The sequence below is a fragment of the Phyllostomus discolor genome, chromosome 2 (genome assembly GCF_004126475.2).
Source record: "Phyllostomus discolor isolate MPI-MPIP mPhyDis1 chromosome 2, mPhyDis1.pri.v3, whole genome shotgun sequence".
Lineage (NCBI taxonomy): Eukaryota > Metazoa > Chordata > Mammalia > Chiroptera > Phyllostomidae > Phyllostomus > Phyllostomus discolor.
The window spans coordinates 61,469,052-61,493,994 of NC_040904.2; the positions used below are offsets into that span (position 1 = coordinate 61,469,052).

The following is a 24,943-nucleotide window of genomic DNA, read 5'->3' on the forward strand; positions in this document are numbered from 1 at the left end:
CTGTAACAGCTCCAAACCAGGGTGCCTGAGCTCGATTTTGAAGTTATAGAGAAGTTTCATTGTGTTTTTTAAAACCTTCTTAATGGGTTTATTTGGACAAAGATGTAATCCACCCTCTTTTTGCATTTTATAATGTACAGGTGTTAGGTTGCTTTTCACATGTGGAAAAGTTAGCCTGCATTTATTTTTAAATGCAGTCATTGAAACATCTTTGTATTCCCCATCAATGAAAATTTTCAGTGTGCATAAAATGTAAATCTTGATCAAAACAGTTCAATGCTTATTTTCTATAGGCTTTAGTAAAATATTTATAAACCAACCACAAAATATTCATATATTAAAATGACAAATTTACGTCAAGACTGCAAATTTGCTCTTTTCCATTGTTTCTGTTGAAAGTGCCATGCTTGTAACACTGATAGGAGGTGGACACTAGGCAACTGGGAGTGGAAGAGGAAAGTCCATTTGATGAAGAATTCAGGTACATTAGCCATTTGTTGTTTTCTAGTGGACAGTTTTCTCTTCATGTTCATTGTTATTTGTTGGCAAAATAAAAGTGCCTTAAGTTAAAAGTTTGTTTTGAGATTTATTAAAGAATTCAGTATCAGTTCATAATGCATTTATTTACAAGTCTTTTTTTTTGCATGTCCATGATAAATTTAATATTGTAAATGTATTAAAATTCATTCACATGCCTATGGCTGCCTTTGATTAAACTTCTTCCAAAAAAATAACCTGTCCAGATGTTGATTCTGTTCCAAAAAATGTATTTCATGTCAGATTACCTGCATGTAAGTCATTGCAGAGTCACTGCCAAGTGCATTCTTTGCTGTGCATTTGTATATCCCAGAGTCCGAGGTTCGAGGATTCTGAATGACTAGGGTGCCTCGGGGGTGAAAAGGCTCAATTCCATGTGCCTTCCCTTTATTTGCCTTTGAGAGCTGGGAGTGGTCAGGCATCTCCCATGTGATTTCTGGCTTGGGGACACCTAGGGCCACACAGTGGAGCCGAATGGCTGTCCCTGTCTTTGTCAGGATGCTCCTTGGTGGCCGATTTGTGATGCGGGGAGCGTAGGCGACAACCGCGACTGGAACACCGATCAGTGCGTGGCCAACACTGTTTTGAGCCTTACAGATGTAGTTTCCTCTGTCATACGCCGTTGCTCCTTTGATGACTAAGGTGCCATTTTCGTGCAGTATGTATTTTCCACTAACTTGAGGCCTGTCTATCACAAGACCACTTGGCAGGGTCCATTCAACGTTTGGCTTAGGGATTCCATCAGACACACAGTGCAATGACAGAGACTCTCCGCTGATACAGTAAACTGTTCCTAAGGCATTCGTCAGAATAACTGGCTTCTGGCCAATTTCTAACACAATTAACTTCTCAATATAGCCAACTTTATTTCTTGCCCCGCACCGGTATTTTCCTGCGTCATCCCGGGTCATTTTATAAATCATAAAAGACCCATTGCTTGCTATCAGATACTGAGAGTTCTGTGGTCTATTGGGAAATCGCGTGCCATTGGGTAAAATCCAGATTATTTCAGGTGGTGGGTTTCCATCAACAGAGCAGTTCAGTGCCGTGGACTTTCCAAGCTGGGCCACTATTTTTTCATTAAATGGGTTTCTGAATGTTGGTCTTCTCAGCATTTCCAGTACTTCCAGCTGTACCACCAACACATTCTCTCCTCCTTCATTCCGAGCTACACAGATAAACTCAGCTGAATCTGAAAGCCTCACATTTCTAATTTCCAAAGTTCCGTTTTTGTGGACTGTGATTCTGCTTCCATAGTATGGTGCTGTGAGGAAAATGTTATCTGGCATGATCCACATGATTTGAGGAGGTGGTGTCCCTTCAGCTCTGCAATCAAAGTGTTTTTTGGAATGCCTCACGGCTGTGGCTTTAATGACAGTTTTGTTTGTATACAGACCATTGATTAATGGAGGCTTGGGCACAACTTCCAGCTTGTACCTTTTGGTGTCATCCCCACTGGGATTTTGGGCCACACACAAGTACTGTCCAGAATCGAGCAGTTTGACTTTGTTGATGGACAAAGACCCATTGGCATGAATTGTGTACCTGTCTTTTGAGAATGAAATCCTGTCATTGGAAGGCAGCAGCCAAAATATTTTTGGTGTGGGTTCCCCAATGACCTCACAGTCGAGGACAGCTGCATCTCCAGCTTTGACTCTTATGTTGGCCTTGTAACCCTGCTTGATCCTCGGGGTAGCCGTTATTACTGTTAGGTGGACCTTCATTTCATCCTTCCCCAGAGTGTTCTGGGCATAGCAAGTATAATCTCCTTCCTCTGTGATCCCAACTTTGTTGAAGTACAATGTCCCATTGTTGAAAAGGGTGTACCTCCTGGTACGCCGGCCACTGTCATCAGCTTGCATTGCATTGTTTACCATGGTTCCATCCGGCAAACTCCACGATATCTTGGGCACTGGCGAGCCAGAAGCCTTGCAGTCCACTTGGAAATCTTTCCCATGAAACGCTTGCTTTTTAAAATGTTTGTGATCAATTTTGGCAGGTTTCAGTTTTAGGCTAACGTGCATCAGTATCAGGTCATCCCCCATTTTGTTTCTTGCCACACACAAGTAATCACCTCCATCTTTTTCTGTTATTGATCCAATAAACAGGGACCCATTTGGGTAGACATGGATTCGGCTGCCCATTCTAAGAAGAGAAGAGAATGAATGATGTGAGTGTGCAGCTATTAGCAAGGGGCAGGGTGGAGGACTTGTCGTATCAACATAGGGTTAGCTCTATGGGCATTTTCTTAAGTTGTTGCAATAAAATTAAAATCAGTGCTAGCTTATTTACTGTCTTCTAAACCATTTAATGAAAGATGAAATTATCTAACTGAATAGGTACAATTTAGTGAAAATGAGTAGTATTTCTAAGACAAAATTCAAATGAATTTCCTTTACATAGTGAATTTTTAAAAAATTATAATGGTAGCCCTGGCTGATGTGGCTCAGTGAACTGAGTGCTGGCCTGCAAACTGAAAGGTCGCCAGTTCAGTTCCCAGTCAGGGCACATGCCTGGGTTGCAAGCCAGGTCCCCACTTGGGGACCTTGTAAAAGACAACCTCTCTCTCCCACACTGATGTTTCCCTCTCTTTCTCCCTTCCTTCCCCTCTCTAAAAGAAAAGTAAACAAATTAAAATTATAATGGTGAGGAGAGTGCTAGAAGTTTTGGAGTCCTAGACACATGACTTTCTTGACCATTTTACATATCAAGTTGTCATAGTGTAATATGTCAGTAAAGAAGAACTTTCATACATACTTAGAAAAGACACTAATATCTCCTTTTTAGAGAGATATTAGTGACAAAATATTTAGAGTTATTTGGTTAAAAAATACGTTCTACTTTGTCATAAAGAGAAAATGCCAGTGTAAGACTTACTGGAAGCTTGCGGTAGCATCTGCCTTTTGCAGGCAGCTATGAAGTGACTCTGGTCCTTGCACTGAACTGTGTGGAACTCCATTCTTCTCCCTGAAGCAAACTACCCAGCCTGCCCTTATCATCGTGAGCCATCAGATGGCAGGTATTTCCTGTTATAACTAAATCAAGTTTTTCAGAAAGATCAGTGGAAATCTAGTGGCTACTAAAAACATATTAGAACACCTACAGGTGAAAATCTATGTGTTTTTCTAATTTTTTGGCGTCGTGAGCTAAGCAGGTAAGGGAAACTGGAGAGAAGAGCATGGATAGTCTTCCATAGTGTAACTGCTAACCAAGTCAATCAGTCTCAAGTCATTTTTTTATTCTCCAGCAAACATAAGAAGTATGGAAGGTATTGTAGAACATTACAACACATGCTGGTGCCTTTCTTTTTATTTTATTTTTTAAGTGTGTAACAGACTCTTCTGGTATGTAAACCAAGATAAAATCATAATAGATATGCTTAGTAAAGGGATGGAGACTGCCAAGAACTTTGCATTTACTTTTAAATCTTTCAGTAGCTCCTCACTCTTCAGCTTAAAAAACTGATATTTAGAGAGACTGTGTCACTTCAAGTCACAGAGCTGGTTCTCAAACCCTGTCTTCTGCACCACACTACACTGCCACCTGCTATCATTTTTGCCTAATCCTTTCCAAAAGCACCGATTCTCGACGATGGGTGCACATTAAAATCAGTTGTGCAGTATAAAATAATGCTGTCTGGGTCCCACCTCTGGAATTTCTGACTTAAGTGGTGTGGAATGCGGCCTTGGTATTTGGGCTCCAAGTTTTCCAAATGGTTCTCATGTGTAGCAAAGTCAGAGAGCCACTGCTACAAAGTCAGTTCTCAATGCGTGTCCTTCATCACCTGCGTCAGAATTCAGTGGGACCTCACTGAAGATGCATCCCCACGTGCCTTGGGATTTATTTAAATGCTTGAATTTCACAAAAGAGAACTGGCATTCAACATTAATGAAATGCTTATAATTATTTGAAGGCAAAAAAAAAGAGAAACATACTGAAATTATAATATTAAATGCAAAAACTGATAAAGCATTGAAAATATTTAATGCCAAAAATGAACTCATACATATAGTAAACATTATTTCTAAAGTTTACATTTCATAGCTCAGTATTTTTTTTTCATTTTATATCTAAATTTAATTAACATTTGGTCAAGTAGTTTTGATGCCTTATTGGAAAACTTGAAAATGAACATTTGAATTAAAGATCACCAATGAAATTCACTAATAACATTCAATGCCAACTTACCGTGTGACACTAGAAAAACCTATTCAGCTTATCAGCAGGAATATAAATTCATATCTATTATGTTCAATTTGTCCTGCATGGTATTTTCTATTAACAAAAAGCAAATATATAAAATATAACTATTCTCATCATTTTTGTCATAGAAAAATCATTGCGTAAGGTCATGCAAATGGCAAAAATTAGTAACTCGTAAGCCATAATTGTGACTTTTCAAAGATCAAACTATCCAGAAAGCCAGATGAAAGCCAGTGTTAATCAGCCTGCAGCGGGGCATGAGAGGCAGTGCCGGGTCTAACAGCTCCGGGGTTGGGGGTCCTACCTGCCTTTTTCTTTGTGTGGTTCTTAATGCTGTGACTCATAGAGTGCTTTGCAATTTTATAGAAGCAATTAAGTACAGATTATACTAAAATTTAAAATGCTTAATAAGAGACTTTGAAGAGTCAAATAATGCATGGAGTCTCTCTCCAAAACCTTCATTGAATTGAAAAACTTCTTTTTTCATCAAGAGATTATGAATGTATTTACACAATTTACACAGTTACATTTTAAAACTTTCACAACTATGAAAACAAAGGAGATTCTTATTCTGCTTTTAACTATATAAACTCAAGAGGTTGGCCTTTAGAGTTAGGCATGCAAGAAGCTTGGTTATATATATAGTTTATATTATTTTATATTAATCTCAAAAGAATTCAGTCTTTAGAGAGAATTACATTTATGTGCTGAGTCTGGACTCTCTGAAACTATTCTCTAAAATTTACTGTATCACTTGCCCATTGCAGAAGTTGTACAGCTAAGTATATAAAGATAATCTCAACATTAAGGTGTGGTTTACCTGTGCCACTGATCTACAACAGCCTTGGATGGTAGCCTCCAGATTATTTTGGGTTTGGGTTCACCAACAGCCGAGCAATTCAGTAGTAATTTGTCCCCAAAATTCACCTCATTCCACAACTGGGATGCAGATTCTATCCTGGGGATGGTCTCTTGTTCTTCCAGTGTGAGAATTACCACCCTTCTGTCTGAGCCCGTGGAGCTGGTAGCAATGCATTCGTAAGTGCCTCTGTCTGAAGAGGCTATATTTCTTATATACAGTGTCCCATTTGAAAATAAGAACAAGTTGGAATCGATAAACTGTAACAGTTTCACTTCGGTGCCATCAGAGAGAACCCAGTGCACACTGGGCTGAGGAGTCCCCTTTGCAGTGCAGGGCAGTTTCAAACTTTCACCCTTAGTGCCTGCAATCACTTGCCTCTTCTGTTCTAGAATGACAGGTGGGGCGGCGATGACTTGTATTTTAACCAGCACTGAATCCTGACCGGCGGAGTTGCTGGCTGTGCATTTGTAAAAGCCCCGGTCATACACACTGAGACTGTGGACAACCAACGTTCCGTCAGCCGTCACGAGGGCCTGCCTGTTCCCTTCAGATGATTCTGAGACCTCTGTCTGGTTTGCGAGGATCCAGGAAATTGCAGGCCGCGGCCTGCCTTCAGCTCTGCACTGCAGTTCGACAGTGCTTCCAGAATGGACTGTGATCTCTCTGGTGTGTCTCTCCAGGATCCTGGGGGGATAGGAAACCACGGACAGGGTGACATGAAGGTGATCTTTGCCCAATGGATTGGATGCTGAGCACAGGTACTGTCCACGGTCCTGAATGTCCACCCTCCAGATGGACAGGGTGCCATTGGGGAGCACCTGAAACCTGCCACTCTGTTTCCTTGTAGACAAATCGAGTCCTGATAGAAGAAAGAAATTTATAGCCACAGGTCATCAAGGTTTAGATAGAAAACAAATTGTCCTAGTGGAAAGCCATCTTTCTGTTAGGCTACTGAGAACAAATATATTTAAAATTAGAATGCCTAGTCTTCACATTGCTAAAATCATTCCTGGAATGCCTGTATCCCCATAGCTTTAATTTAAAACCCCAATGGTTCGACAAATGACAATGACCTTTTTTTCAAATCATGTTTCTTTGGATCTGCTTTCAAAGCATTTTTTTTTTAAATACTCTTAATTAGTATATGGTTTAAAACCTTCTAATGAGCAAGAAAGCCATGCAGCAAATGTCAAATGAGGATAGTAAAGTTTCTGTATCTTGGGGAAGTTTCAAACTGGTGTTGATTCTTTGAATGCGTAACCCTGACACATAACACAGTCATCCCTTGGCTCATAACTAAAGAAGACAAACTTTTAAATACCTGACGACACTCTGGTCCAGTGGATGGTGGGCAGAGGATTTCCCACAGCCTCACAGGGAAGAAAGGCATCTGAGTCAGCCGGGACAGTAAAACTTGCCGCCTTTCCTCCAACTATTCTGGCCCTTTCAAACACATTCCTAGACAAAGGCTCAAAGGGAAGGAGTTCAGAAGGTGTTAATTTTTGAACCTGTGTCTTGCCAAAGCCATTCTCTGCAGTTTTCTGAATTTCCCAGTTTGAAGCATGAGTGGTGTCCTCTGGCAAGCCTAGAGTGGGCAGCATGCTCACGCCTGGCTTTTCGCCTTTTTGAGCAATTTCCAGGCGGGACTCATGCTGAGAGTGATCTTCTGACCAGAGAGAAAGAGTCGATCTAGGATTCTGTGGTTCAACTGTTATTAGCGCTGGCATAGGAGTAGAATGTAACAGATTGGAGTAGATAAAGTAGGTGGTTCCAACTGTGAACTTGGCAGTTGGATGAGCCTTGGGAGATGTTGCAACCTCTGCAGCTAATTGCTGTGGATTGGCATTGTGCCTGGAGGGTTCATGCAGCTTGAACGTTGTATTTGTCAGCATCCGGAAAACAGGAGTTGTCACATTGTCAGTAACTGCACTTTGATTACTCCAGGGAGGGGAGGTGGAGACTGGCGTCAGAGTGGCCCTGCTGCTCAGGGGAGTTGGCACCGCTGAGGGTCCAATGATCGTGCTCCTAGGTGTGGTCCTCTGCTGGAGTTTGCTGGACGAAGTGGCTTCGGAAGCAGCCATGCTCTTCAAAGTCTGAGTAGTTTCTTGGGGTGGTTCTTCAATTACATCTGTCCTGTTAAGTGTTCTTGGGTAAAGATCAATTGTGCTTGAAGTTCTTCTGGTGTTTTCTAAGGTAGGATGAGTGAAAGCAGAGACACTGGCCTTGGCTGAAGTTTCTGCTGCAGCTGGAATAGGGAGCCTCACAGCAGGGTATGTAGTGAAGCCAGGACTCTGGCTGGGAGAGCTGTTTGGGTCGTCTCTGCCCCGAGGCTCCTTTTTGCTTTGCACTTCTGTGCTGGGTCTGCCTGTTTGGGTGTGATTGGTAATGACAGATGCAGGGGCAGTAGGAGTTGTCAGCATGCCTGCTTGCTCTGATATGAAGGGTGTATTTGATTCCTTGCTTGAGCTCCTAGGAAGTGTAGGGTAGGTGGGTGGGAAGGGCAGCTCATTCATTGTGGAGAGACTTCTAATACCGTATGTTTTAGTGGTATCATGGTGAGTTGTAGCCAGTGTTATAGATGGACTTTGCATTATGTTTGCTGAGTGTGCTATGAAGCGAAAGGGGGGAACTGTACCTGTGGGTAAAGCAGGAGCTATTTTAGGAAGCACCGTGGCTGTGCTTTTCTGTGAACCAAATGTATGCTGATTCTTTAACCTGTCTGCTTGGGTGTGGTTATTTACAGAGACCTGATGCCAGGGAATTTTCCTTCTCAGAAATCTGGTAATGCCCATAGTTGCAGGCATAGATGGTTCAGTGGCAGGACCTGGAAGTGATGATATAATCATTGAATCTCTTTTCGCTTCACTAATGTTAGATATACTGGGGTAACTAATATTTGTTCTATGAGCTTTTTCCACAGTTACGGATGTCGGCGCATGAGTCCTGACTGTACCAGTTGGCATCACTTGGGTGCTTTCAGCACTGAAATATTTTATTGTGGGTGTTGTTTTCTCAGTATGTACATCTGGCTTGTTATTAAATAGTAATGGTGAATTATAGACAAGAGTTGTAGACTCTGCTGTGACTCTTGCAATGTCAGCTTTGGGGAGGGCGATGGGGGAAGAACTTGGAAAAGACAAGGTTGCTCCCGCAGTGGCGAACTTTTCTCTGAGAGAACAGGACGGGCACACCGCACTGGGCTCCGTGGCAGGAAGCACAGTGGTGCTTCCTTCAGAAGAACCTCTGGAGGTTGGCCTCACAACGCCATATCTATGCCGTGGGAGAACTGGAGTTCTATATGGGCTGATAACTCTCCCCCTTCCCCAAATTTTCCTCCGTCTGACAAAGCGTCTGGACAACGGGGTGTTAGCGGTACTGTTTCTAGGAGTCTGTAACTGAGAATGAGCAGCGCTGGGTGGGCCTGAAGGGAGCCTTGAGGTGCTAAGCCTTTGTGTAATGTGAGAATGGAAGTGATTGCTCCTGGGGATACTGCCTCCTGTTACAGGCATTTGATGACCATGCATGACATTTTCTGATGCTAATACATCAGCTTTGCTATCAACACTACTAAGCATCTGGGTCTCGACATCTTTGATCACCACCCCCATTGCTACTAGGGGTGCACTTTGCGAATGCTCTCTTCTCCTCCCCATGCCCTCAGCACCCTGAAACCGAGTTGCTTCAGGTAGTAGAGGAAGGGCAGTGGCTACATTTTGGTTGTTTGTATCTTTCATTTTGCTTGATGCAGTTGGGTTTATGTTGTTTGACATGGTGATAGTTTTAATAGTAGTAGGTAGTTTGAAATCTGTTGGGTTTTCAGATGGTAGCATGTGCGGACTGCCAATTGGGGAGACTTCGGTACCAGTAGTTGTAATTGCCACAGGGCTATCAGATATTTTGTTGAAATCAGCAGACACTGTCCTTGCCGGGGCACTGGGGACATTAGTTACCAGGACCATAAATTCCTCATCTGGAGGGAGCATGCCTGAAGAGTCTGCTTCCTCATCGGGTGTTTTCAGGAGTTGGGTGCCCAGCAGAGGTGGCCTTGTGGTGGTATTTTCTTGCTTCTGTGTCATAGTTTTCTTTTTAGCTTTCTCCAAAAGTGCTGCCCAGTGTCGGGGGTCAATTCTCTGAGCAGAGAGAGGGAACTGCCTTCTGTGCTCCCTAAAACGGTAGTTTGTGGAATCTCCACGCCGCTGGTGTATTAAACCTCGATAGTTGTGCTTCTTACTCGTGCTCAAGACTTGTTTTCTAGCCTCACCTCCCTCTGAAGCAGGTGTAGGGAACTGTGCAGCTGGTGGGTCCCTCGGGTGCACCGTGGGACTGGGCTCATCAAGTCCAGATCCATCTGTTTCTGCATTGTGCTCCACTGGGCTTGGCCCTTTTATTCTGACTGAAACTTGGTTAATCAAAAAGTCGACCCCTGATGGGTTGGCTGCAACACAACAATAATGACCCTGGTCTTCTTCAGTGACCTGTAATATTCTCAGTGTGCCATTAAGAATCTGCTTCTCCCTTGAGGACTGGTAGAGCACAGTGTTTCCTGGAAGAACCCAGCTAACAGAGGCATCTGGGGTACCAGTGGAATGGCATGGAAGGTCAAGTGCGTCACCAACAAAAACAGTGTGAGAAGCCCCATTTCCCTGATAGGTTTCTATGTGGGGCTCGACCACTGTAATCCTATAGGTGAGAATATCTGCATCAGCATAATTGGTGCTTATGCAGTTGTATATGCCCGTGTCAAAACTTTCAGCCATCTGGAGTTCCAGTTTTCCACTTTTGTCTATTAGAATTCGTCCATCCTCGCTAACATAAGGGGCTCTCACTTTACTCCCATCAGCTAGAAGCCACTCCAAATGTGGGGCAGGGTCTCCTTGGCCTGGGCAGTCTAAGTCAATGGTCCCACCAACCAAAACAGTGTGTTCCAGCTTAATATTGTTATCCCTGGGAATCATGGTCCATTCGTGTCTCACTGGCCTCGTCTCTGACCTTGGTGAAGTGACCTGAGCATCACTGGAGTACCAGATCTGCAATGTACTGAGTGTGGTGGCAGTTCTGTTTAGCTGCAATGAAATCTGGTCTTGCATTAACCAAGGAGGATCTGCTCTGAGGTCAGCCTCTATGTTGGTAAAGATGTCTTCAGGCTTAAGAGCCACCTGTTTATATTGGTAGCAGAGTTGTGGTGTGTCAGTGAGCAAGTGGCTCCTTTCTAGTGTCAGAGGAGAGTCACTGTACAAAGCCAGAATTTGCCACACTGGCTGAATGTGACTATAATCTATGTTACACACCAGAAATGTAGAAAATGATGCATTTAGCCTGATGTAATCATTGTCTTCAGTGATTGCAATGGGTGATGTCCTTGAGGGCTTTTGGATACTGCAGACCACGTGAGCTTCATTTCCAGACTGGTCTGTCATATTCAAAATGAGGGAGCCGAAGGGCGCCATGAAATTTTGAGGGGAGATGGACACAGAATTGCTGTCTTCCAGAATAGTCAGGTTCTTCAGTTTCAGAGCTGGATCGATGGTTGGCCTGACACACAGGAAAGCTGCACCAGGGACGGTGGCCAAGGGCTTGCCCTTCGAGCTCCTGGGGTCCATGCACAGTGGGCATTGCTGAGAACTGGAGGGACTCCTGTCTTTTTTGCATTTTATTATATCTAGGAAAAATGATAACTTAATTATTGCCAGTTCTGGTCTCTTCATGAATTAGTATTTGAACATTTTGAAGAAATAGCTTGTACTGGAATTTGAAACATTTTGGAAACTTTAGTGTTTAATAGAAAGTGCCCTGCTTTTTTTGTCTTTGGGTTGACTTCTAAAAAACATACTATCTATATATCCTGTCATAATATTATATTCATAGGCACAAAGATTTCGCCAGTCTTATAGAAAGTGCCCGACAAAATGGCATGCTTATGTTTGTCACTTTTATTAACAGTAATTTAGTTCTATTTGTTCATTTTAATGTTTTGAGTCATAGAACTTTATCATCCTTTAAAAGATAACTTGTTTGACAAATTATCATTTATAAGTCCTTGGATATCATTAAAAACCCAAGTTACTTTTCATTACCCAAAAGTACAATAACTGAATTGCAAGATATCTTGACCTGGTCTAGCTTGGTCTTAATAGGAATGGAGAGAAACAGATGGATGCAGGAAATAATGAAGCAGGTAGAACCAGTCAGCAGGAGGTGAGGATCTGGCTGAGCATGGAGGGTGACCGAGTGGAAGAGAAAAGGAAGATGCAGTGTGAGTTTGGTGGCTGGACTGGTGGATACAGGCAAACACTCACTGGAGGAGGGTCAGGTGTAATGAGGGAGAATGCTGTACCCAAGCTTTGGGGCAGCCCTTTAAAGATCAGACATCTTGGCGAAATCTGAAGCCTGAAGATCATATAGGACTAGGAACAGCCTAAGCCTTTCCAAATCATAGAAGCCCCCTCTTTCAGGTGTCCCCATATCACATAGCTGACCCTTTACAAAGACCACTCTGGTGAGCCTGTTTAAAATGGCTGGTCACTGAAATACTTGGTAAGAGGTACAGAGTTTTACTTTACATAAAAAGCAGCCAGGGACTTCACATGCTGTTCCATGTAGTAGCTCTCATCTCATGCCCTGGAAACTGCTTTGAGAAGAAGACTATACTTCTTAGAAGAGCTCATTTGCCAGAGTGGCTGGACAAGATCACATCACCTTCCCACATATGCACAGTCCTCTCAAGGCTCAAAGGCTCAAATCCCTCTAACCGAGCACTCCAAACCCTTCAGTATCAGTTTAGTGCAGTAAGTCACACCACAGAGATCTGGCCACTCAGCTTTCTACAGCAAATTTTAGAGTCCAAGCCTCCACAGAGTAGCTGGCCAGCCTGAAGACCCTGAGCATGCATATAATTCCCCACTTACCAACCAGGCCTGCCCCCTTCCCTACTTAGCAGTACCTGGGGCTCAGACCCTGCTAGAGCAGGGAACATGGCAGACTTCTGGCTTAATTAAAACCTGCCACAGAATTAGGTGCACATCTTGGTATGCTTATTGGTAACACCTGCACCAGAGTTAGCAGGCCCCAGCCATCCAGTAGTTCGCTTCAGATGCAAATCTGATCATGTCACTTCCACTCCCTCTATCACTCTAGGTTTCAGTCACAAAGAAATGCTTTCCATCCCCCAACTCTGCCATGCCCTGTCAAGCTCCACTTCCCATACACTTGCTGTCTGACACGCCCTCTTCCATCACTGCCCCACTACTTAGATCCTTCATGGCCCAGCCAGAGCTGCACTTCTTCCAGGTGGGCTCCCCACTTTACGTTCTGGTACTTCCCACTTCTCTTACCCTGCCCCTCATCACCCACCATTAGAATGATTTGTCTAGTTGTCTGTCTTCCCACAAGACTGTAAGCTCCATGCTTGTTCATCTATATGTCCCCAGGCCTGGCCAATGGATGCTCAGGGAAGATTGTAGGAAGTCAGGGAGGGAGGGAGGCAGGCCTAATTCTAAGACCATATTTTTTATGAATTAAGATGTCTTACAATTGAACGTGTTTTCCAGTAGCAGCCAAACAGTTGGCAGTCTTGCTAGAGCTACCACTGCCTACACATATCAAATGCCATCACTTACTTAACAGTGCTTTCTTGTCAGTTGAGTTACATGCACTGTTGGTGCTATATGTATTACATTTGCCACTGAAAATATGTTATTAAGATTATATTATGCATTGGCATTAAAACAATAAGTTACTATATACGCAGGAAGGTATGGAAACAGAGCAAGTAGCAGGACACAAATTTAATATTTATAAAACAAATGTTTATCAGAGAAATGGCCACAAACCCACATTTTACAGAAGAGCAGCCCAGGCGTGTTTTGAAACCAAAGAGCTAAGAACACAAATAGATGAAGCTGTGCTACATTTGACTACGGAGATACGTGCCCACGCACTGCCTATCACACACCATGTAAGGCACTGAAGGCACGAGAGGCTGTCAGGTCTCTTGGAATGCAAGATAAAACACACTTCGAAAAAGAAGTTGATGGGACTGATTCATGAGTGTTGGGTTACTGTCAAGGCTTCTCGGTCAAAAAGAGAGCACTTGCTTATTTAAACAGGGCTGACAAATGTTAGCCATAAAGAAAACGTTAATTATTATTTGATATATACTTATCCATATATATTATATATGTATACGCATATACACATGCACAGTTTTGGGACATATTAAGATGATGGCTGGATGGTAGGCATTTGTATTCACCATCAAAATGGCTATGTAGTTGATAAAAACTTAGTTCAACAAAAGTTATTGACCTACTCTGTTCTAGGCACATACTAGGGGCTAAGGATAGATAAATTAGACTTAGGAAAGGCAACAGACATGTAATACAAATAAATACAATAAAATGTTGTCCGTTCGAGAACAGAAGTGTGGGCCAGCCACAAGTGGTGAGTGATTCTTCTGACGGGGATGGGGCAGGTGGAGGAGCAGCCTGGCTTCCCAGAAAGGTGAGTGCTGAGCAGAGTTTGCTGGCTGGCCGGGAGCCCACCCGGCAGAAAACGAAGGAAGGTATTCCAGGCTGGGAAGCAGCAGGGCAGAGGTGGTAAAACAGGGTAGGTGTGTCTGTCATGGGAGGGTGGTTGCAAATTGGAAAGGAAGGAAATGAGGCTAAAATTAGGCAAGGAGCACCCTGGGAAGACCCGGCATGCCAGGCTAAGGAGCTCAGGCTCTGTTCTTCAGGCCGAGGTCAGCAGAGTTTTCATGTAAAGGGCCATGTGGTAAGGACTTTGGGTTTGGTGGACCACAGTTCTCTGACCCAGTGACTGAACTACACTACTGTAGCACCAAGGCAGCCATGGGTATGTATAAACTAGGCATGACTGGGTTCCAATAAAACTATGTACAAAAGCTTGGTGAGGGCTGGATTTGGCATGTGGGCTACAGTAAGCCAGTCCCTTCCTTGACTCCAGTACATAGAATAATTGATGTTTTACAGTGGTGTGTTCTACCTGATGAAATGATAGCTGCTAACAAAATATACACTAGCCTGATTTTACTACCTGAGCACATAACTAGCAAAATGGCAAGTAGGTGTGATACTCTGTAGGAACTGAACACAGAATCATTTTCTTTCTGGGTATACAGAGTGTGGGCCTCATCTAATTTCTTTGTTTTTTCCCTGCTACATTTCTCAGATAGGTTTCCCCTATTTGCTCACCATCTTCCCCCTATAATCCAGCTAACAATCACGTGAAAAGTCAGTAGTTCTTTTTCACTCGTCATTCTCCTTTATCTCTCCACGGCATTTGAAAGAATTGAGAAACTCAATCCCTACTGCCTTTTAAATGCCTGTGAGACTACATGCAGGTGTGGTCACCTCATCACTCAACCTGTCACTCCCCAGACACGGACCATCCTGAGCACCTCCTGGGGGGCTACTGTTTCTCCCCACTCCGGTCCTCCCTGTCTACTGCTCACAGGCTGGTGATTCCTAAAATGCATCTCCGTGGGAAACTGTCCAAAATCCTTCCCTGTAAAATGTTTCTTTTTTTAAAAAGGGTAAAATACAAACATTTTGGCCTAGCATTCAGCACCCACCTCAGTAGACTTTGAAACACTTTGCCAGGCTATGCTGCCCCTATGCCAGGCAAATGGGGCCCTTCCTTACCCTTGTCACGAAACTTATGCTGTCTGCCTTTATGTGTAAAGCCCCAATTTTAGAAAAAGATCTAGACTTCTGAGCTTCTGATTTTTTATTTTCTAGCTGTCTGACCTCAGTGGGAAAGAAAATAAAACATATTTATCGAGTGCTTATTTTGTGTCATACATTTAGCTAAGCACTTAGTATGTATTTTAAGTGTTCTATCCAGTTATTGTTATTTCTATATTACAGGTGAGAAAACTGAGGCATAAAGGGTCTAAATGACTAGTCCAAGATACCTAACTTTTCTATGCCTCGGTGTCCTCATCTGGAAATTGGGGAGTGCTGTGAGAATTAAATAGAAAGCATCTAGCACAATGTCAAGCACACAGTGAATGTGTTACCGCCCTGCTTCTTTCTCTCTTATTCCTTCTTTACCTGTTGATGCATCTTTTATGCCCCAGCCTACTTTCTCTCCTTTTTGGTCAAGGCAGAGTAATTTTTACAGACTTTGAACTCCTATAGAATTAAATCTTCAATTGAAGTACTTGATGATTTTCATTCATAGCCTGATTGTCTTTTTATGTGTTTAGCATATTCACCTAAAAGATTCTAAACTCCTGGAAAGCAGAGAGGGTGTCTATTGGCCTAATATACCTCACAGTGTTCAGTTCATGTTTTTTTTTATTAACTTTTGAATATTTATATTAACTGATCACACACACATATACATACATATATGATTGTGTATATATATATATATATATATATATGTACAATACACACTTACATATTTCACAACAGTAACTTTTTTCACTTTTCTCAAGCTTCCGACCTTGACCCTATCTTACCACCTCCCTCAGTCAGCCCTCCCATAACTTCACGAAGGAGGAAAAGGCATCAGACACAAATTTTCTTTGTCTCCTCCACCAGTCCTAGGAACTCTTCTGCCTCTGTGTCCGCTTAGTGCACCTTTTACATCCTACCTCCTGAGGAAAATGCCTCCAGCCTTGGCTGGACCTCTTGTTCCCACCCCCATCTTCTCAGCCCATCTGCAGGGTTGACGATCTGTTCCTTCTGCAGTGTTGTCACCTTATTAGCAATCTAATCACCTTGAACACGCTCAAGTCTCCTGCTTGACTGCACCTATCCATCTAGCTGCCACCTTCCTTCCTTACTTCACGCCAAACCTCTCTAAGGAGTGGACTGTGCCCCCAACCCCCACCCCTCTGTCCTTCCCCACAAGGCAACCCAGCTCCTATCAATCTTTCCAAAGAAACCAACCATCCCCTTTGATGACAAAAATCAAAGGGTTCCTTTTGGTCACCATCTTAAGGACTTAATTTAAATAATTATTTCATCAGGGTTTTAATAATTAACAATATAATTAGTTGTTTGCCCCTTCTCCCCATAAGAATGTAAGCCCCATGAGGGCAAGGACCTTACTCTGTCTTGCTCATTTTTTGGATCCCTGTGTTCTCTGTGGCCTCCTGTATGTGGGTTTGTGATAACTGCTTGTTGACTGAATGGATCTTGCATTCTTCACGGTAAATTCTACCTTCCCTCTCAAAGGACATTTCATACCCTGATGGTCTGTTTGCTTATCTGTAACCCACCGGAAGTGTGGTTAGAGCAGAGACAGTGCCCTTGGCACTTCCGTCACCTAGCACAGAACCTTAAATAGAGCTCCAAAAATTGCATATTTATTGAATACCTGAGAAGAGAAGGGAAGGTTTTTTATGGCTCATGGTGTAAGGAATTGTAACACGCACACATTTCTTTCTTCTTAATTTTGCCAAAAGCCAGGAATGGTGATCAGATAGCTAACCTTTGAAACAATGAACAATTAATTCATGAAAGAATGAAGAGTTTGTTATCTGAATTATTACTTAGACTTTTTTTTCCACCTAAATTACCTTGGCCTTCTCACTTACTGATAGATAAAGTACCTCCCGGCAGGGTGCTACTATTGCATTAGAACAAAGAAATAAACAGTATTCGTACCTGGCTTCTCCTGTATCCAGTCAGACAACCATTTTAAATGACAGTCACAGGTCCAGGGGTTCCCGTGAAGATAAAGGCTTTCCAGATCCTGCATGTAGGAGATCATCTCTTGAGGGAGGGTGCTCAGAAAGTTGTCAGACAAGTACAAGTACTTAATGAAAGATATTTTAAATATCTGGAGGTAGCGCAAAGAGACAAATGTATCTGGATGGAGCTTAGTGAGCCGATTGCCTTCCAAGTGCACGAGTCGGAGAAAGGTAAGTCCATAAAAAACCTCTGGGTTTATAAACTCAATATTGTTGTGATCCATATGCAACCGTGTTAAGCTCTTAAGGCCATAAAAAGTATCCTTCTGAAGTTTTTTGACTTTGTTATAGCTCATTTTTAAGACCTGAGAATAAAGAGAACATTTATTTTGTCAAAAGAATTATCACAAAAGGGGAAAGTGTATCAATGAGACTAATCCGATGCGGTGGGTGTATCTTGTTTCAGTCAAGATTCCTTAATTTTGAGATATGTATTGAAGTATTTACAGATGAAACATTCTGATTTCATGGGTTTGTTTCCAAACAACACAATGAAATGGAAAAGAAGATAGTGAAGGTGCTTGTAAAACTATGTGTTATATGCTGATAACTATTGAAGCTGGGTACTTTTGCATATAATTGAGAATTTCCATACTAAGTTTTTTTTTAAGTATCTTGATATTTCAAGTAAATTTAAGATTTCTTGAACCTGAGTTTTTCACCAAAAATTAATTTATTTTTGACATTTATACTGGTTTATTGATATATGGTTGACATGCCATAAAATTTTACCTATCTAAAACATACAATTCCAAGTAGTGCAACCATCACCACTATCTAATTTTAGAAGATTTTCATCACCCCAAAGTAAAAACTGATACTTTTTAGAAGTCATTTTCCCCATTTTCCTTGCCCTAGAAAACCACTTATGTACTTTATTCCTGTGGATTTGCCTGTTCTCATCATTTAAAATAAATGAGATCATACAATATGTGATCTTTTGTGTCTAGCTTCTTTCCAATTATCCTACTATTTTTAAGACCTATCCCTGTTTAGCGTGCATCAGCCCTTCGTTTCTTTTCATTGCTGAGTAGTATTTCATTGCATGCATGTAACATATTTTGTCTATCTATTTATAAATTTATGAGCATTTGGGCTGTTTTCCACTTTTGGCTATTATGAATAATATTATTTTAATTTATTTTGAATTAAAATTAAAATAATATTTGAATAATTCAATAGTGTATGGATATTCTTCAATTTCTCCTGCAGTTACTAGTTGAACACACTTTGTCTCACAAAAAGAAAAGACAAAGAAATGCTAGTAAAACCAATGGTTTCTCATAATTTTTCCTGATTCGACCTATGTTGTCATTTCTGCTGAGAGTGTGCTTTTCTGGAATGACTAATTCCCTAATAAGCAAAGAGAGTTAAACTGGCAACATAGAAAAGCTTTGCCTCTAACATTACCTGGAAGTATAATTTCAAAGTCAGTGGTCCTTGCCCTGACCTGTGTGGCTCAGTTGATTAAGCAGAGTCCTACAAAGTGAAACGTCACCAGTTCGATCCCCAGTCAGGGCACATGCCTGGGTGGTTGTGGGCAACTGATTAATGTTTCCCTCCCTCTATTTCTCCCTCCCTTCCCCTCTCTCTAAAAATAAAATAAATAAAATAAAATAAATCAAACTCAATGGTCCTCAATATCTATTCAAACTTGGTCGAGAGTATAAATGTGTGGAGAATTTCATGAAGGATATGTATTCATCTGGTCCTCTGAACACATATAAATAAAGCCTGGTTCCAAATAAAGCCTGATTAAGCCAAATGAACAGGATCCGATACTAGACTGAATTCTGTGGCTTTATACAGCCCTGGTATGTTGTCAAAAGGCTCTATGCATACTGGCATTTTATCTTTTATAAGGATATAACTGACTTTATTGTGCTGTCTTTTTATCAGAAGCTATGGGAGACAGGAAGTTTTAAATTAGATGTGGTTGCAGTTTTTCTGAAAAGTAGTTTTATTAATTTTTATGTATAAAAGATTATAGACATCATGACTTGTGAGGTTCCGGAAAGTCTCAAGTCCTACCTAGCACAGCAGATGCCGATCTTGGAGCCAACGCTGCCCGTGCCCCCTCCTGCTTTCCCTCACGCTCGTTCTACCTTTCATTTTCTCACCTACTAGAGTGAGAATTCCTACAAAATTTGACACATTCTTGGAAGCCTCTACAACTTCATTAAGTTTTTTGAACAAGGCAGGATATAAATAAATAATGAAATAAAGTGAGCCTGAAAAAATTATATTGCCGTATAGAAAGCTAACTTCTAAGATGGCAATTATTTTTAGGAACCACATTCATTTCTCAGATGAACATGACTAGAAGCGGCATTAGGTTTTAAAGGATTAGTAATCACTGGATATATTAGCCTAAGGCATGAGGAAACTTGCCTTAGAATTCTTTTATTATTCAAATTTCCACATACATTTGAATTTAAGAAACAATTGGTTCTCTGACATTCTCCCTGGATGTCTACTTCTAATTTGCAGAATGCTGATTTGGGGATGCTGTAAGAATGGGCTGTTTTTGGAGGGATATCTTACCTCTTTAATCTGTCCCTTCCCACCAGGGTCTCACCTGCAGGGCCTGCAAATCAGCGAAGGCCTTGGCTGGGATTGTGTGAATGCCGTTGCTGTGCAGCATTAGTAACTCCAATTTATTCAGGCCCGAAAAATCTGTTTCTGTTAACCTGACCAAGCTATTGTACCTGAAATACAAATGGCATGCTAGGCATAAGCTGAGCTTGTCAATAAAGTTCAAATGTCAAAGCAAACCCCCACCACCACCACACACACACACATCAGTGCCTCTCTTGTTTTACCTGTGCTGGAAGATGATACAATGCTTGCAATATTACTGAAATTCTTCAGAAGTTCTACCATCCACCCAGCCCTTGTAATGTGGTTACAATCACCTTATTCTTTTTCCTGGGACATGCCACATTCTTCCTCATTTTCAAATGCTTTGGGAGCATGCTGTTCCCCCAGGTTGGAATGCGGTGACTCCGTCCCTGCCCTTTGTGAGCACTATTAGGACCCAGCCTATTCTTTTACCTCCTGGCCCCCTCACTCTCCCAGGGGGAATTCATCATTGTAAAGTAGTCAAGAAACCTGGGCTCTGAAGCCAAGTGGTTTGGCCATGATTATGAACTCAGGCACTTGGTACTTAAGTACTAGGAGTGACTCTGAATAAAATCAGTGAACTTTCTGTACCTCAGTTTTCTCATTTATAAAATGCAAAGAATAGAACCTACTCCAAAGGGGTTATGAGGGTTAAATGAATGAATACATGAAGAGCGCTTAGCCAAATGCCAGGCCCTAGTAAGCACATAGTTAATGATAGCCATTATAATCAGTGGTTGTTACTAAGTTCCTTTACTGTATTATGGTTCTTATTAAGTTGTACTGAATGTGCATCTGTCTTCTCCTTTTAATTATAGCTTCTAGCAGTGAATGTAAGTTTTTCATTGAATTTCCAGTCCCATCCATTGTGTTTGGCACATAGGGGCCATTGGCTCACAAATCTCAAGTAAATGATGTTAAGTTCAAATACACATGTTTACACAGTTTTTTATGAACTTTTAAAATATGGTCAACTTTTGGTAGATTTAATTAGGTATGCACTTTTTAAAAGGCATTTTAAATAAGTCAGTTTGTATAGAAAAAAGCCCAAGGGCTTCAAATGGGATTCAGCCCACTTTTCACATATATCTTTTACATATAGGAGGACACTCCTAGTCTTCCTGTTACCTCTCACTGGTATATCAGAACTCTAATTCATAACAAGAGCTATTTTACTCTGCAGCACAGAGGTAGCCAGAATGAAGCTTTTCGATAGTCATGGGCCTCCCCACCTACCAGGAGTATTCAAGGTGCCAGAAGAATTTTCTCCAAATAAAAGTTTATGAGTTAAACTTTCTTAGCACCCTAACAAACTTAAGATCCTTGTGTGCTCATTTCAGAAAAGAAAGTTTATTACAATTGTAGTTAATCTTCTCAAGTCCTGTGTGTTTAGAGGACAATCCCTTCTTAAGGAGACAGGACGAGGACTCCCACGCACCCTAAATTGATACGTTCCACATCGGGCGGAATGCTGTCTGGGATGGAGGTCAGGTACCGAAACGTGCAGTGCACCTCTGTGGGCATGTAACAGGCACAGCGGCGAGGGCAAGCCCTGATTCCGGGGGTGGCCGCCAGGCAGATCACAGTGAAGGGCACCAGCAAGCAGGTGATTCTGCTACCTTTCACTTTCATCCTGAAAAAAAAGTCATGACTCAGAGTTATAACTATGGTTTGAGCAAACTCCCAGTAGAGCCGCACACAGTAATTCTGCTAATCAGAGACCTTCCTGAAGGGTCCTAAGTGGTCAATTTTGTTTACAACTTTTAGAGTAAAATTAACTCTGTACAAAGCCATAGTGTATGCTGGCCTCGCCTGGAGCTTTGTGATCAAGTGGGATATTTACTGCTGGGAAAATTCCTGTATAGCTTTTTACTTGTTCATGAAAAGCAGAAAATCCTATTACTGAGGGAGTCATTAAAAAGAGATAATTAAGACCAAAATAAAGACATTGTGACAACCGAAATACATGAGGGATAGTTTCTGGTTTATACATTAGTTCTTTTAAAAACTGGTTATAAAACTAATACATGTGCATGCTAGAAAATTTGGAAGCTGCAAATACATAGAAAAAAATTAAAATTACTAATATTCTCACCCCCTAAGCATAAGCATTAAAAGTTTGCTGTATACCTTCCAGCCTTTTGTATATATTGTATGTGTTTCTGTGTATGTGTGTGTTGAGCTAAATTGTGTAACATTTTTAATCATTAAATGTATAATACAAGGTGTGGCAAAAGTAGGTTCACAGTTATGAGTACATGAAACAGTTTATTTTTCTATTTTTATTTATTAATTATTGTATGATTTTCCATATGAACAACTACAAACCTACTTTTGCTCTAATCTGTATTTGTGTTTTCATTTTATTAAACCTTCTTCAAAAACACTTTTTTTAATAAAACATTTTACTTATTTATTTTAGAGAGAGGGGAAGGGAGGGAGAAAGAGAGGGAGAGAAGCATCAATGTGTGATTGCCTCTCACGCTCCCCACACTGGGGACCTGGCCTGCAACCCAGGCGTGTGCCCGACTGGGAATCAAGTAAGCAACCCTTTGGTTCACAAACCCTCACTCAATCCACTGAGCTACACCAGCCAGGGCCAAAAACACTTTTATAAACTGTAATAATCCACTGAAAGACTAAATAAATCTCTTTTTAATATGTCCTTAAAACTTGCCAAAAAAAAGAGGCACGTTGCACATTTCACTGCCAAACAATGACCGTAAACAACAGCATCTGCTGAGAGGCCTGAGCATTGCACTTGCACCGTGGCGGGCCACGCTGACCCCTCGCAGGCGTGATGCTGTCTGCTGCTTTCGCTCTGCTTGGCACATCCCTCTCTGCCTGTTTCCCTGGTCCCTTCTCCTCCTCATGTTAGCCATGGGGGTGGGGGAGCATTACCAGGGAAGAAATATGCTCAGCTTGTTGGAAAATGTTATCTGTAACCCACATGTGGGGCCAGCCCAGGAATCCAAACCTTATTTTCTCCTGCAATTCAGAACATACAGGGTTGCAATAAAAATCTTTATTATGTGTTTCTAAGAAATGTGACCTTCATAATTTAAAATCTCAATGTTCCTTAGAATAGAATGATTTATTTTGGACTCTACCAGCAATCATCTTTTGGCCATAAATTATGCTAGAAACAACATGGGTGTTGAATTGTTTGTATCTTCCTATAAAGATAATGGAATTGTTATCAGAATGTAGCCCACTTAAAATTTAATATAAAATTAATCACATGACCGCTTTTCTCACTGTGATCATCTGGTTACAAAACTTATAAATAATTGTGTCTGACTGGAGACAACATTTGCATCTTCTCTCCCATAGGCAAGCAGAGAAAGGAACAGTGGGATGCAGGTAATTCTCTTGTTCAGCTAGAAAACAGCATTAGTATGCCCACATAAGAGCTATTTAAAATCAAAACTCTAAAGGAATATGTTACAGATGGCGGATCCACAGACTTCAACCTGAAAACGTGTATAATGAAATGGAAATTGACAATACCTGAACTCTTCTAGGCTGATCCCGAGTCCTCTCCTGACACAGGCAGAGACAGAAAATCTTCCTAGGAAAGGGGAAATTTTGCCCAAAACTGAGTGAGGTTTGCTCCCAAAGTGAGCTAGTGGCTTAAGCTTCCTGGCTGGCAGCTCCGGAGCAATGCTCCGCGAGGAGACCTGGAGGCACTCCCACCACTTCAGAGACTAACGGGTTCCCTTATTATAACTGTTGTTACTGAAACAAAAGGCAAAGTGGAGGTTTTTAATTTCCTTTCTCCTCTCTCAGCAGCGTGCTTTGATTCTCCTTAACGCTGTCATTTAAATATAACTATTATATCACTCCATTTTACCCCCAGGTCCCATAAGTTTGTCCTCTATTTGTCTTTTTTTTTTTTTTTTTTACAAATCTGCCATAGGTGAAGCAATAAGGATCTTGACCCACTGAAAAATCTTTACTCAGAGTGTGTCTTTTTCCCCCGGCATCAGTCACTGAAAAAAGTGACTTTGCCATATTTTCTTTAACCCTTCTCCCTCCTCGGTGCTTCCCCCACCCCTACCGACCCTCACTCTCCCATCCCACCCGGCAGCACGCTTTCTGCTTTCCCTCTCCAAAGCCCCTCACAGGGTCCGCCTGTCCCCTTCCCGGGAAAGGATTGGCGGAGCCGCTCACCTCTGCCCAGGTGACCAATGGGCTCCCGCTGCCCTGCAGTGTCCGCAGCTCAGCCCAGCCGCCAGGGGCTCAGGTCGCAGGGCTCTTCCAGAGCAGAGGGAAAGAAGGCGGGGCTGGAGTGGGGTGACGTTGACTTGAGTGTCTGGGGACACCGCTGGGGCTCGTAGCACAGGGATGAGTAATAAGTGACCCTCAAGTTCTTTATTTCTGAGTGCGCGCGATTCACCCGTTTGCCTCTGCCGCTTTTCCATCTTGGTTTCCAACGCCCGGGATTTTTCCAGGTGTGACCTGGCTGGTGGGCGGGGCAGTTTCAGGGGTGTCGTGTCCACACCCACATCGTTCCCCTCCATCTCATGACTGCAGGGGCATTTGGGTTAAGAGTTGCTTTAATCACCACCGGTTGTCTTCAGTTCTGTGTCTCCTCGAAGTTTTTTATTGAACTTACTGGGGTGACTTTGGTTAATAAAATTATATTTCCGGTGTCCAGTTCTATAATACATCATCTGTATGTTATATTGTGTGATCACCACCCCAAGTCGAGTCTCCTTCCATCACCATATATCCACCTTTACTCTTCTTAACCTCCCTCCACCCCCTTTCTCTCTGGTAATCACCATACTGTATTCTGTGAGTTCTATTTTGCATAATCCCTTCACATTTTTCACCCAGCCTCACCCCCCTCCTCTGATAGCTGTCAGTCCATTCTCTGTATCTGTGAGTCTGTTTCTATTTTGTTTGTTAGTTTTTGTTCATTAGATTCTACATATAAAAGTAAGATCAGATGGTATTTGTCTTCCTCTGACTGACTGATTCCACTTAGCATG

General features: G+C 42.0%; 1 protein-coding gene across 2 annotated transcripts; it reads right to left on the reverse strand.

Annotated features, from left to right (window-relative positions):
• Positions 1-633: 633 nt before the first annotated feature.
• On the reverse strand, positions 634-24,194 carry IGSF10 (immunoglobulin superfamily member 10). 2 transcript variants are annotated; one of them, XM_036017910.1, is made up of 8 exons: positions 24,120-24,194; positions 23,457-23,517; positions 21,385-21,579; positions 19,903-20,032; positions 17,239-17,629; positions 6,924-11,261; positions 5,561-6,461; positions 634-2,682 (listed from the first exon to the last, which is right to left on the reverse strand). In XM_036017910.1, the coding sequence occupies exons 3-8, from the start codon at positions 21,576-21,578 to the stop codon at positions 777-779; spliced, it is 7,860 nt and encodes a 2,619-aa protein (XP_035873803.1). In that variant the 5' UTR covers position 21,579; positions 23,457-23,517; positions 24,120-24,194; the 3' UTR covers positions 634-776. The 2 variants fall into 2 exon arrangements, with proteins under 2 accessions (XP_035873803.1, XP_028361105.1); XM_028505304.2 differs by lacking the exon at positions 24,120-24,194 and having other exon boundaries at positions 23,457-23,638.
• Positions 24,195-24,943: the final 749 nt, after the last annotated feature.

What these genes read in the sequence shown, in the direction of transcription:
- IGSF10 (XM_036017910.1), bottom strand. Translation starts at nt 21,578, where the DNA reads ATGAAAGTGAAAGGTAGCAGAATCACCTGCTTGCTGGTGCCCTTCACT. An exon ending in CTGGATACAGGAGAAGCCAG is followed by an intron (nt 11,262 to 17,238) that starts GTACGAATACTG and finishes CATTTTTCCTAG; the next exon opens with ATATAATAAAATGCAAAAAA. An exon ending in GTTGTAGATCAGTGGCACAG is followed by an intron (nt 2,683 to 5,560) that starts GTAAACCACACC and finishes TTCTCTTCTTAG; the next exon opens with AATGGGCAGCCGAATCCATG.